Source organism: Mchenga conophoros, linkage group LG3 (genome assembly GCF_057382185.1).
Source record: "Mchenga conophoros isolate Kocher_MC1m ecotype Shallow Benthic linkage group LG3, M_conophoros_male_GT1.1, whole genome shotgun sequence".
NCBI lineage: Eukaryota > Metazoa > Chordata > Actinopteri > Cichliformes > Cichlidae > Mchenga > Mchenga conophoros.
The window spans coordinates 15331272-15345614 of NC_140528.1; the positions used below are offsets into that span (position 1 = coordinate 15331272).

The 14343-nt window shown below is 41.5% G+C and overlaps 2 protein-coding genes across 2 annotated transcripts in view; both read right to left on the bottom strand.

Annotated features, from left to right (window-relative positions):
- Positions 1–2331: 2331 nt before the first annotated feature.
- On the bottom strand, positions 2332–4750 carry LOC146577395 (uncharacterized). The gene is made up of 2 exons (XM_085253913.1): positions 4015–4750; positions 2332–3916 (listed from the first exon to the last, which is right to left on the bottom strand). Exons 1-2 carry the CDS (start codon positions 4564–4566, stop codon positions 3482–3484), a joined length of 987 nt encoding a protein of 328 aa, XP_085110039.1. The 5' UTR covers positions 4567–4750; the 3' UTR covers positions 2332–3481.
- A 3285-nt stretch (positions 4751–8035) lies between these two features.
- LOC146577396 (NACHT, LRR and PYD domains-containing protein 12-like) overlaps positions 8036–14343 on the bottom strand; it is a 99076-nt gene continuing 92768 nt past the window's right edge. Inside the window, exons 13-15 of the mRNA XM_085253728.1 lie at positions 12892–13089; positions 10349–10522; positions 8036–9673 (exon numbers count right to left, since the gene is read on the bottom strand). Of these exons, the coding sequence (XP_085109854.1) occupies positions 9664–9673; positions 10349–10522; positions 12892–13089 (382 nt within the window). The 3' untranslated portion in view covers positions 8036–9663. The remainder of the gene's footprint in view (positions 9674–10348; positions 10523–12891; positions 13090–14343) is intronic.

A 14343-nucleotide genomic window follows, 5' to 3' on the forward strand; every position in this document is an offset into this window, starting at 1 on the left:
GCTTTTCTACATTGTACATTAATAAATTAATGAGTGTGACTATAAATCCAGAGAACTAATGACTTTTATCCTCTGATGACACTACTTTCCTGAATTTGTAGTGCACAACATTTGACACTTCAACCTAGTACTGTGACTTAAGAGTTTTGTACAGTGGTGATGCTAACGACCTCAGGGAGGTAATCAGGTGACCTCTTAAGAAGTATATAAGTGTATAAGAATCTTTGTGTTCATATTGGTAACATGTTTACATATGTACTTGTTATACTAGAAAGTCTCAAAGAGAATTATCAGGTGTGGTGTTCGAGAAGATTTGTACAATTACATTTGTATAAACATGAGTGTGAAAGACCATAATATACACACACACACACACATATACAAAATTGTTAAGTCAGGTAACACCAGAGGTTCACGATGGCTAGCTTTGGTGATGTGAACACCACATGGGGAGGTAATAAGGCAGATATTGTCATGGTCCTGGGTCGGCGACCCAGCGCTTTGTGTTTACTATTATTATTTTCTAGTTTATTCTGTTTTGTATTTGTTCTTAGTGTTTTCATCATCGCTACCTGTGTCATCCCTCTGTGCTCTGTTCAGGTCCCCAAGTTTTGTGTTGTAAAACAGTCTGTGTGTTTCCTATTTTACTTTGTAGGTCTGTGTCCCATTAGTTCCAGCTGTGTCCCCTCCTGTGTGTCATTTCCTGATTACCTGATGTGTGTATTTATACTGTGTGTCTGCTCCTCGTCGCGTCGTCTGTGTCCATCCTCCGTGTTACTCTGTGAACCTTCTGTGTACTCTGCATTATTCCGTGTTCACCATGTCTCTCTGCGCCTCGCCCCATGTCCTCCTTTTGTGTTAGTTTTCCCAGTTTAGGTTTATGTTCTGTTCTGCCCACATCTTGGTTTTGTTCACTATAAATAAATCCCACTTGCACCTCCACCACTGTCTGCCATTGGATCCTCCTTTCTCACCTTCACACGACTGCTGCCCCAGTCGTGACATATATAACACTATTTTCATGTTAGCCACAGGACATGTAGGGCAGCTGTCACCTCACAGCAAGAAGGTTACTGGTCTGAAACTTGGCTGAATAATAGAATAGAATAGAACAGAATAGAGTAGAGTTGAAAAGAATAGCTGGTGACTCTGAACTATCCTCGTCTTCACCATCTTGTTTGTCCCTATGTACCTCGTGGTGAACTGCCTACTTATCTAGGGTGTACCATGAGTATCACCCAAAGACAGCTACACTGTTAAAAAAAACATCTTAAAAAAACAGTAACATTCCGGCAGCTGGGGCGCCAAAATACTACCGTAAAATATCAGAAAATAACTTCCTCATAAAAATACGGTTATTTCCAGTAATGACAATACAGTTTGTTGTAGTTTTAACGTGATCAAACAATGAAATTACCTATAAACAAGGTCAATGAATGTGGCAATATGAAGAATAATAATACGAAAATGTACAGAAATATACAGTTAACAGTTGGTTTAAATAATAATTGATTGCATGCCCTGGGATAGACTGACAGAGGCGAGGCTGCCATACCGCACCATCAGCCATCACCAGTAGGCGGTAGGTGAAGAGTCTTGACCACGGACACAATACTGAGAGTGTCCGAGCCGGGGCTCCAACCGGCAACCTTCTGATCACAAGGCGAACTGCCAACTCTTGAGCCACGATCGCCCTAAATAGCAATGATAATAATACTTATGTGATGTAACACAAGCTTATAGGAATCATGTTATATCAGTCCATTCTCACTCCCCGGGCATAACATGGTGACGTTTTGTCACGTCCCGCGGCGTTCTTGAGGAACGCGGAAGGAGACCTTCCGCATTCTTATGGTATGCGCCGGGTTATGGATGAAATACAGTGGAATGACGCTCCCGCGGTAATAGACGTTCCAGCCCTGTATTCTAGCCCTAAACCTAACCTTATCCCATAACCTTATTCCTGACCTTAACCAGGACTGTAATGACGTTCAATAGCGTGTTTCTAAGCGATTTGAAGAGAAAGAGCGAACATGTGTAGATTGAGTCCAGACGGTTCTCACATGTCCTCATTTTTCCGAGGTCATCATTTAGGAACGTGGTGGGTAGCCGAAAACGTAATATGTTGAAGATTTGTCACCTAGCGTAAAATGTTACGCTTTGTGAGAACGTGTTGGGGTTCCCCACATATTCCAACCTGATACAGCAGAACTGATCAGAAAAGAAAAAGAGGGGTCAGGAAAGGGTTTGTTTTTTTTTTTCAGAAGTTGGAAGCTAACTTGGACTCTTTACTACCATAACGAAATTTTAAATGTAGGAGAATCAAAATCCAAAATAACAACAATTCAGTTTAGTTCAAATCTGACTTTTAATAAGGAGACAGCTTAGAGGCAACAGAACAATAAAATGATGAAACAGAAAAATAATAATATAGAAAATCACATTGTAATCAGAGATTCAAACAGACAAGAACAACAATGGCTCCACAAAGTAAATATTTACATTAAGTAAATCCTTTCAGCCCAAGAGCAAAAATATGAGGAAATACTTTTTCTTTCCTTTCTTACTGCTTATTTCTAATATTTGGCTTACATTTGCAAAAGGCTAAAAGGGCTAAAACAATACATCCATATAACAGAACTTAAAAACTTAAAAAAGACTGTCGCGGTTCGAATTTTGAGGAAGAGACATACGACTGAAAAGTCCATAGTGGGTCAACACAGATTATTTTATTAAAACACACAGAAAGTGCAGGGTGGGGAGCCGATCCTCGGTCTTCTCCCTCTGCCCTGTTACAGAAAGCTTTACAGCCATTATGACGTCAGTAGAATTCCCCAGATTTCCTCTTTCTTCAGAACAACAACCCTTCCCAGAATTAAGACCAGATGTTTCCAATCATCGGTATCTGGGAACATACCCAATTGTGTATCGTGTGCAGTTTTGTGAGATTGTCAGTTCAAGCCAACGAGAGTTGAGTGTCCTTATCTGACCTACTGCGGGCTGCCTGGACCTGCAGCTATGCTGGTGCTTTCTGTCTAGAATATGGTATCTAGAATTACTAAATAGTAATTTGGCTTACATTTGCAAAAGGCTAAAAGGGCTAAAACAATACATCCATATAACAGAACTTAAAAACTTAAAAAAGACACAGATACTTCCTTGTGCAACTTACAAAATGTAAGTAACACAAGGAAATCGGGATTCTCACAAAGAATACATAACAATCCATTCAATTTTTTCTTCTGAACTAATATGGCTGGAGTCCTTAAAATAATTCATAGAATAGATGTTTTAAAAAATTTATTTTTGTATGCATTATATATGTATATACAACATATTATATATGTGTTGTATAAACGTGTTGAATTTGGTTATGATTGATTTTGTCAATAAGTTTGAAATTTTAAAGCTACTTTTAGCAAACCATTGATAAACATGCAAATTGTCCTTTTTTTGCAACTAACTCGTCAGGTAGAAACAGTTAGTCGTTATTGAGGCCTGCTGTTCCCACTGTCGTGGCTTTAGCTGTGGCCCCTGTTGCAGATGCTGCTGTGTCCTCGGGGACAGGTGCTGCTGTGTCCTCAGTTGGGCATTGTTGGGGATTTTGCTGTTGTATAGAGGTTTCTGTTTTGTCTGAGGTTTCAGTCATGTTTGCAGCAACACCTATAGGAGGTTCCACCCATCTATTTTTAGTTCCTTCTTTATCTTGTGTTCCAGCTTGCTTTCTAACTTCCATTTCAGTCCACTCTTCTTTTGCATCTTCTCTGAAACGCTCTTTCGATAACTTTTCCCTTTGTTCCAAGATCACTGCGTCATAAACAGCTGTACTGCTAGAACAGCATTTACAGCAATCACACCACAATGACACCAGGGCCAACAGAAAAATGATACCAAGGAGCACAGAGAATCCTAAAATCTGAAACGGAAAAAGAATCACCAAAGACCAATTAGAATAAGATAAAACAGTGTTCAATGCTGTGAAAAAAAACTAAAGAGAAAAAAGGAAACACTCACCCTTGATGTGTTTTTTAGAGAACCAATGGTCACATTTTCCTCAGCTGTGATGTTAGTTTTATCTTTGCAGGCTAACTGTGACTGTTCTTTCTTACTCTGACAGCAAACATACCAGTCTCCATCAACGAGCACAGAGACAACCCAAAGCAGACCAACGCAAACTGCTTTGAAAATATGACTCCAGAAAACTCCACATAACTCTGTCCTGTAATTTGGAACACAAGGCTTCACTGAAAAACAGCGACCGTGAAGTATTGTCCTCTCCCCCTCCGTTGTCCTATCGCAACTCTTGTTGCAGTTACATTCACATTCACAGTAATATTTATATGCAAATGTATACTTGCAGGTCTTCTGTAATGTCTTGTCTGCCCAAAGCATTAAGAAAAAAATAATGAAAGATGGTAAGAGCACGTATGTGCTGCAGTCTCGAGCTACATCTTTGCAAGTGCATTGCATATCACGATCAAGTAAAATATTGTAAGTAAAACTGCCAACGATAGTAACAAAAACACCGAGCTCCCTAAAGGGAAAATTTGTCAGAAAGTTCCTCATCTTTGGCAGAAAGTTTGTATCTGATGAGCACTGCAGCTTAAAATGTGAACAAGTATCAGCAAGACCACAAGCATTTCCCTTCTGAGAAAAAAAGAAAAAAAAATCTTGTTCTGAAGGGGTGGGACTTTGTGAGTCATAATGACTGATATTTCTTTCCCTACACTTAGTATGTCTTGATATGCTCTTCCCCAAAATAGCAGAAATGATTAGTAATTTATTAAGAATCACACACTAATAATTGAGAAATTAACAAAAGCAGATGAATAATATTGAAATGATCAATATTTCGACCAAAGACTTAGAGGGTGACCTGGAACCTAATTATCTAATATTGTGACATTGATGCTGAGTTTTCTAAAGGGACCATTGAAAGTTTGTGGATATTGTCTCTCCATCTCTGAGTATTTCTAGCAACTTAAAGTTACCCCACCGAACATAAACCACATAAACCCATGTAGCTCTTGTTCCTGAAACCTGCTGAGACTGCACTTTACACAGCAAAATCTCCCGTGTTAAATTAACACTAGAGACTGTCTATATGGGTCCACTCCTCTGAGTGTTAAATACAACACTGTTGAGTGTTAAATACAACCAGTGTTGGGACTAACGCGTTATTAAGTAACGCGTTACCGTAACTACGTTATTATTGTGGTAACGAGCACGGTAACTAGTTATTATGCCAAAATCAGGAACGCGTTAGTCGTTACTGGGATTTAGATAGGCTCGTTACTCGTTACTTCGTGTGGTGGCTATCGCGGAGCTTCCACAGATTCAGTAACATTAGCAAGTGGTGGAAGCCAGGAGGTGGATGAAGGGAAAGGGACGCAGAAGGAAAAGAGACCCGAGGCGGCCGCCGGTCCAAGTGTGAGCTGAACTTCAGGTAAGAAGTTATGACCTGCAGTCTCTCTGGGTCAGATATGACTTCAGCCTCAGTGTCTTTATTAGATGTTCAATGTGTGGCTTATAGGAACGACTGTCATCAACCACAATACCGAGGTATGTGTACGAGGCCACAGTTTCAATAGAAATACTTTGAGCAGATACAGGAGAAGGAAATAAAGCCGGACCCTCTTTCTGTTTGTGAACAACATGACTTTGGTTTTTTCTACATTTAAAGCCAGTCTGAGCCAGCTGAGACTGAATACTATCAACAGCTGCTGTAATGGTTTGAAAACTATGTTGATGGTATAAAATGAACAGATGCATCTAGATTTTGTGCCACACCGTTGACATAAGTAGCCCAGGACAGAACCCTGTGCACTCGTTTAGTGACATTTAAAAAGCTGAAGAGAGACCATTGAGCTGAACGCACTGCTGATGTCCAAAAGAACATTAGAGAAGCAGCCAGCTGCTCGGTCTGAAAGGCCTATTTCCAGTAATCTATGACATAAAATGCTGTGGTCAGCAGCTCAGCTCATAAACCAAGGGACTGGGAGCAGCTGCTGCTGAGTGTTGCTGGAGTTCCTGTGCTGTTAGATCCTCATCCTCTCCACGCAGCTTGGAAGTAGGTGAAGTTGTGCCAGAAGAGTTTTTGTTGTGGTCGACAGTGTCAAAGACTTTGATAGATCAATAAAAAGAGCTGTACAGTAGTTCTTTGCATCCAGCGCTTCATAGACGTCGTTGAGAACTTTTATCGAAGCAGTTCCAGTACTGTGCAGTTTCCTAAAACCAGACTGGAAGGGAGATAAAATCCTATTTTCATCCAGATAACTTTGAAGTTGATTTACCAGCCTTCGAAGAACCTTAGATAAGACACAGAGTTTGGAAATTGGCCTGTAATTACTAACTGTTGAAGAATCACCAGCTTTCAGTGGGGGAGTACAGAGGCACACTTCCACATCTGTGGTAAAGCCTTCTGTTGTAGAGAAAGATTAAAAATATAAGACACTGGCTCAGCTATGATATTTGCAGCCTAGTGCAAGAAGGAAGGAGAACGATTGTGAGGACGAGTTTCTGGTGTTGGGGCTATTCAAAGCCTTACAAACCTCTTCTACTGTGACAGGTGTGAAGGAAAAGGTATCAGTAACCAGGAACTACGAGCAGAGTTGTGTGCAAGAGGTTTACCATCAGATACTGTGCTGAACAAAGAGCAAGAAGCAACAAAGTGTTTGTTAAAGCAACATTTCAGTTTTGTCTGACACAGGAGTGGAGTCGATATTTAAGTGAGGAGGAAGCTCTGAGGAGTCACAGCTGGCAGAGACACTTTATAGTTTGCCAAAACCTCCTACGGTCGTTTGGACTGTCAGTCGTTAAAGTAAAAAATAGTTACATCTTGATGATGGAGGCAGTAATCCGATTACACAGCTAATGAAAACGTAGCCAATCAGCATCAGAGCCAGACTTCCTGCCCAGGCCTGGTTTCTCTCATGTAGGAGATTGGCCGGTACTGAACCAAACCAGGCCTGTCCCGACCTTTCACCCTGACCTGGCAAAAAGGGGCGTGTCTGTCCACAAAGTAGACACAACTCTCCTGTAAATGTTCCCAAACTGACATTGTCAGCCTGTTTAATACGACCCCAGTTCAAACTGATGCGGGCTCGGAGCGTGAGGTTTTAGTGTTTCTCACAGCACCAACTATGCAGTGATCACTCAGGTCGTTGGCAAAAACTGCAGATGTGGAAAACTTACGCAGCATATTAGTTAAAAAAGGTCAATAAGAGCAGATTTATCTGGGTGTTTAGGATCAAGGCGTGTGAGGCTTTAAATAATTTGAGTCAGTTTTAAAAACAAGCAGCGTGCCTTAAAATCATCAGACACAGAAGAAAGCCAGTCCCAATGAAAATCATCCATCTGAAAGACGTCATTAAAATGCAGCTCAGATAAAAGTTGAACCAGAGACGGTGATGTGCTGGGGGAAGCAGGTGGAGGCTGATAGCAGCCAACAACAGTCTGATTTCCAAACAGATCAATAGTTAAGGCCAAGATTTCAAATGGCTGAGGTGCAGATGGAGAGAACAAGACTTGAGCAGCAAGACAGACCTTGACATAAACTTCCAGACCTCCGCCTTTTCTGGGACAGTCTGAGAGCTAAATGTTAAATCCATCAGTTGCTACGTTTTTATCCAGTAAAGATTTGGAAAGTCTCAGAAACAACAATGATACCAGCACCGCTTGAACAGCCCAGATTCCAATCATATCCATGTTAGGAAGCACACGACGTGATGCACGTGTAACCCAGACAGTTTTTAACATCTGCTGGTGTTTCACATTCAGCCAGAGGCCCAGGGTTAGGTTGGATACCAGACAATAATAAAAGCATCGTTATTAGACTCTAGAGCTCGTTTATAGCTGACACCACATGTAGAGTTTAAGTTCACACAGAGACGATGACATTTTTCTAAAACCAGCAAACAATAAACAAGAAATGTAACAAGAGTTTCAGAAGAAGCTGTTTTACAGAGAAATGATTCCCTGAAGACAAAATTATTATTATCATCTTTATTTCTCCAGGTGAAAATTTAATTGAGACTAAAAATGTTGTTTTCAAGAGAGACCTGGCATCATGGCAGCAAGAGTCAGAAATACATCATAATTCAAACAAATACAAAATAGGAGAAACATCCTACATAAACTTCATAAAGTTTCATTAACAGACTTTGAACAATGGACTTCAAACTTCCCCCCAAAACAACAGAAACACATTTGAAGATAATGAATGACATTTATCCCTCTAAAGAAGGACTTAGACTACGATTTAATATGAATGAGAACATGTTCATAAATGGATGCAACCAAAGATTTCATCAATCCCTGATTTAGAGACAACAGAACATTTGGTTTGATTTCACAAGATAAGAATGACGACTGAGTTGGAAGATTGTTTTACGTTTAGTCAAATCTTTCATACATAAAGTCGGATTACAAAATCATCCCCTAAGTTTGTTGTTTTATTCAAGGAATTGAAATTATAGAGAAAATCTGTGAAATGACTTAAAGAAAACAAACCACAAAAACTCTATGATGCTCTAAACCCCCTGGTTTAGGTCGGCAAAACTTTACTAGACCCGCCCCTGCACAGTTACCAGCTGTCAGCTACTTAGAAAAGGATCCTGGTGTTATTTGTCTCTCAGAAACAGTTCATAACTTCCCATCAACTCATTCATGTCACCTAAAAGGTAAACCTGTTTCTCAATCACCTGCTCAGCTCTGATGATTCATTTGTGGCTTTAATGTAGTGTTACATCCTGTTTGTTTGCTTCCATCTGTATACATGTCCAGATTCACTGTTATGTTTCTATTCTTACATTGCTGTGTGATCACTGTTCCCTCTGCTGACTGATGTGACCTTTTGTATCTTACACTGATACTTGTCATATTTGTATCTGCGCCTAAAAGATAAAAAGTTTTCCATGCTAAAACACAGCTCCACCTCCTGCAGTTCTCCCTCTGAACCACTAGATGTCTCTGTTATCTAAATGAAGACGTGCAGCACAGCAACCACAGCAGCGCTCAGATCACACGTGTCCTGTTATTATGTATAAAAGCATGAAACAGGTGAGACAGGTGGGATCAATATTAATGTTGTGGAAATATATGAAAAAGCAACAGAAGAGTGAAAACATTTCGTGTTTCTAGAAAGATCTTTCAGCTCACAGCTGCTCACAGACTGTATTTACAAGTGACAAACTGCAACTCTACAGTACATCTACAGTATATATCAAATATATTCTGTATTCAAATCTATTGAGTGATGTTTGAAAGTCTTTCCAGGTGAGTTTGATCCAGGAGGGTCTGAAGCCAGAGTCAGACAGAGACTGTGCAGAGACTGTAGAAGGACAGAGCAGCAGCAGAGCAGTCCAGATACACTGATGATCCTCTGTCAGATCCAGAGGGACACACAGGGATGATGCTGGACTCTACATTGTGTCTGACAGTGGAGCTGTTCTCAGAGCAGTTCCCTCTGCAGCACTGACAGTCATCTGCACTTCTTCTCATTCCTCTGTCAGTCACTGCTGGATGAAGCTCTCCTCTCCACCTCCCAGTAACATGGCCCAGTCAGAGCGTCTCTACACACAAGCTGCTGCTGCTTCAACCTCTCTGGATCATCAGGACACAGCTCCTCCTCTCTCAGCACACACACCGTCCTGTTTACCATCATCACCTCCACCTGCAGAGAGAAGAAGGAAGAGCAGAGGAGATAAACGAGTGTTTCCAGAGACTCTTCATCAGCTGTCAGTCAGTGATGCAGCACATCCAGTATAAAGAGCAGCAGGGACTTCAGTGCTGGGACTGTACTAGGACTCATTGTTGCTTCACTTTTTCTAATCTTTGGATTTTCATTGAAGTTGCTGACAATGTTTTTCCCTCCTAGTTTGAGTTTGGACTTTCATTCATTAGAAGAACCTTGGTGTGTCCACTCTGAGCTCTGTAGGAACCCCAACAACAAGCCCAACAATCCAGATGGACGGTTCCAGCTGTTAACTGGAGGAATTCCATCCAAACATCTGCTCTCACTAAATTCTTCCTCACCTACAGACTGTGTTCTTCACTGCTTTAAACTTGGAAATGAATGCAGTCATTGGTCTGCGTGCTGCTTTGTTCAGAGAGCTGATTGGCTGTTGACAGCGTTTGATCAGAGCGTGTCAGCTGTTACTATGGTGACCATAAAGGTCAGAAACAGGAAGTGTTTGTGTCCAATCCTGAAGCCTGTCACCATTCTCCTCTCACAGCTTCACTGAGAAGCTGCAGCTTTACAGGAAACACTGGATCTTTGTTTCATACTGACTGTGTTTAGTACAATACTGCTGACAGCACCACCCACTCACTCCATCACTCTACTTACACCAGAGTCTCCAGTCTGTAGTCTGGACTCTGCTGAAGATCAGACAGCTGCTTCACATCTGGATCCTTCAGGTTGTTCCTGCTCAGGTCCAGCTGTCTCAGATGGGAGGGGTTGGACTTCAGTGCTGCTGCCAGATAATCACAGCTGATCTTTGACAAACCACAGCCCCGCAATCTGTATAAAGAATGAAAGATGTAAGTTTATTAGACAAAGTGTGAGCTTGAAATCATTCAGTGTTTCATCATCTGTTCAGAGCTGAAGAAGGTTCAGAATGTAGAAGTTTAGAAAATGGAAACTCCAAACAGCTGAAGCCAACAGGAAGCAGCTTCAAACAGGAAACTGTGCAGAGTTTCAGACTATATGTCCTGATGCAGCCAGTTGGATTTTGGAGATTTGAATCTCTGTTCTGTGACTAAGTCCTTGAATCATTTCTTCCAGTTGGTCCAACAAGACAGACTAAGTGTTGGACATGTGTTGTGGCTCCATTAGGGGAGCTTCTAAATGTGATGTGATGGCCCCTCTGGGTCTGTCAGGTCACAGCACTGAAGAGAGCTCAAACTGGGCACACAGTTGTTCCAGTCTGGACCAAAGACTCTATACTGGGACTGAGTGACTGCTCTGACTGCACCCACTGGGACTTTTTAAAGGCTCATGTTCTCACTTAGATCATCGATTTCTACTTACATTTCTTTCTGGGAAAAATGGGGATTACTTTGCAAACAGGAAGTATTTTCCCCAATAAGCAGCCCTGGATTAGTAAATCACTCCAACATGTTCTCAGGCAGAAGAAGCTGTCTTGTTATGAGGGAGAGAAGAAAAAGATTGAGGCACAGAAACTTGTTGAAAGAGAGATAAAGCAGCTAAAATCAGGTGTAAAAGTAAAGCAGAGGATGAGCTGAATAAAGGACACTCAAGGCTGGCTTGGAAAGGAATGAAGTCCATGGTGGGGATGCAGAACAAGGAGCAAAGATGAATGTGATGCTGAATCAGCAGAAGACTTGGACTCATTGGATTCCAGCTTTGATATCATTGATTTCAATGAAGAGCTTTGTGATTGTAGCAAAGGGCTGGTAGCTCTGAGAGTCCCACTGATGAGGTGTTTGTGTGGAAATCTCTTAGTGGGACCAAAGAGAGAAAAGCCCTGGTCCTGATGCTGTGGGAGGGAAATGATTGAAGTGTGCTGTGAGGAACTGACTGGGAGATTTTCACACATTTTCCAGTCCTCCTTGGAACAACAGGAAGTTCCCAGCATATGGAAACAAAGGTTAAGTGTCCTATGGCACTCAGTGATGATGGTGCTGTGGCCCCACCACCTCCACCTCTTTGTAAAGGAACTAACTGTAATCTGAAGCTTCAAATGGAACTAAGACTTCCTCCACTAGGTGGCAGTGTCTGATGAGAAAGTGTTAGTGGAGCTGGCCTGGAGTCAGAAACAGGAAGATGCAGGATTTGGGCTGAAATGGGGAAAAGTGGTTCGCACTAGTGCCTTAGAGCAAGAAGGTTGTAGGTTGAAGCTTGTTGGCCTTTCTGTGGAGGTTGGATGTTCTCCCACAGTCCAATGAAATGCTGCTTAGGTTCATTGGTGCTTCTAAATTGGCTGTAGGTGTGGATGTGAGAGAGTGCCTCTCTGTCTCTCTCTGTTGGCCCTGTGATGGACTGCTCACCTGTGCAGGTGGACCACGCCTCTTGCCCTATGACAGCTAGGGCACAGGCTGCAGCCCTGTGAGCCTAAGCTGAATAAACAGTTAGCAAAAATGATCCATAGATGGCCTGAAATCCCCCAGTTAGCAGTTTGGTAGATAGCTATGACATGCTAATCCCATCCAGCAGCTGTATTCTACCTGTAAGCTGATCCCTGCTGAGCCAAAGCACTTTTTCATATACAAATTACAACCTTTAATAGAAACCTATTGGTCAGCATCTTATTAGCCTGCTGTTAGCTTCATTCCACAGAAAACTGAGAGAAACTAACAGAGTTGATAAAGAATAAAGAGAAATGTGCTGATTTAAAGCCTTTGAAGTGCTTCAGATGATCTCTGTCCACTTCTGTCCACTCATTCATTCATGTAAGCTTTCTAATGCAGCTTTGATCTTCACAGTCTGCTTCATGAAACTCATTCTAACCCTGAATGTCAGAGTGTTCCTCCTTCTCTTTCCCATCATTCATGCTGGCAGTGGAGGAGATTTGGATGTTGGACTGTGTTTTGGATGATGTGTGTATGTTTGTGTTGGACTGCTGTCTGTAAAGCAAACGCACATTTTGCTTTGGATTTCAGTGTCAGACAGACTTTAAGGTGGAATGAAGAGTTGGAGAGTTTCACAGTGAATTATCCAGTGGAGGATTTTTCTTCTTCTTTGAAGGTTTGAAATGTGAACATTGTTCTGCTGCAGTCAATGGACTAAACCAGAGAAGAAGAAAACAGACTTTACCATGAAGATCCTCAGTGTGGATCAGTATAATATCAGCCTGATGTCTGCAGTTTAGTGTCAGCACAACTTTCACATCATATTCATCTCAGCACAACTAAAACATGCGGACTGACCCCAGAGTTTCAAGTCCACATCCTGGACTCTCCAGGAAACCACACAGATGCTTCACTCCTGAATCCTGCAGGTTGTTCTTGGTCGAAGACCAGGAGTACTCATTACTCAGGTCCAGCTGTCTCAGATGGGAGGGGTTGGACTTCAGTGCTGCTGCCAGATAATCACAGCTGATCTCTGACAAACCACAGTCCCTCAATCTGTATAAAGAATGAAAGATGTAAGTTTATTAGACAAAGTGTGAGCTTGAAATCATTCAGTGTTTCATCATCTGTTCAGAGCTGAAGAAGGTTCAGAATGTAGAAGTTTAGAAAATGGAAACTCCAAACAGCTGAAGCCAACAGGAAGCAGCTTCAAACAAACACAACAAGAGAAAAAACTCTGAATGTTTCACATTAAAGTCGTACATTTATCATAAAAACAGGACAAAGACTTGAAAAAGTCGTGTTTTTCCTTCCAGGAACCACAAGGCTTCACTTTTAAAGGTGAAGTGTGAAAGAAATGGACATATTTGACGTCCAACACCTTTTTCCAGTCACATTATTAAAGCAGACAAACTACAAGCTCATTTTCATTCCAACAAGTCATCTTCTGACCTGGACTAACAACACTGGTCTCTATGTGCAGCTGGCTGTGAGACCAGTGCTCAGGGAGCGTCTACAAAGTGCAACACTGAAAGAACATCACACACTCATTTGCTTCCAGCACTTTCACACAAACATCTACTGTCATTATTGTCACCAAACTCTGTGGATCCTTTATTGCAAATTCAAATGGGATCAAATGGTCAGACAAAAGAGGGTTATGAGGAAATATGATGAAATGTTGTGTATTAGCAGCAAGTTATTGAATCATTTTCCTCAGAAACCAAACAAAATGATTGACAAACATGTTTTTACAAACTCAGTGTTGGACTTGGATCAGCAGGATAAGCTGATGTTTAAAGGCATTTGAGTCTCGCTGTATGAGAGTCCAGTTATTACTCAATATTTATGGATGATGTTCTTTCAGTGTTGCACTTTGTAGACGCTCCCTGAGCCTCACAGCCAGCTGCACATGGACCAGCTGACATTACCCAGCATTAGAGGCGGGTGTAAAAAAATTGATTTTCCTATTTAAATGGTTTTAATTTGAATAAAGCGATGTTGATTCATTCAATCCTGAATCGATTTTTAATATAAATGTATTTTGCCAGAATCTCAGGTTAAAGCTCCCAAAAGTATTTCAACAACAAGCAAACAGATAAAACAGTAAATGAGAGCAGCTAAACACACAAAGATGGAAACACAGAGCGTGGATCGTTCACTCGACGGCACGTACACGGACACGCCGTCGGGGCTGAAAGTGGACAGCTCACAGATCCTGAAGCTGCAGGTTTCATCTGTCTCCAACCAAAACTGAGTGAACCAGCAGCAGAAGAAGATCCAAACTACGCTTTACGTTTGATGAACATC

Bases quoted from the DNA above. Each gene is read 5' to 3' on its own strand.
- LOC146577395 (XM_085253913.1), bottom strand. From the start codon at position 4,566: ATGAGGAACTTTCTGACAAATTTTCCCTTTAGGGAGCTCGGTGTTTTT. The intron at 3,917-4,014 runs GTGAGTGTTTCC...TTTCCGTTTCAG, and splicing joins CTCTAAAAAACACATCAAGG to ATTTTAGGATTCTCTGTGCT.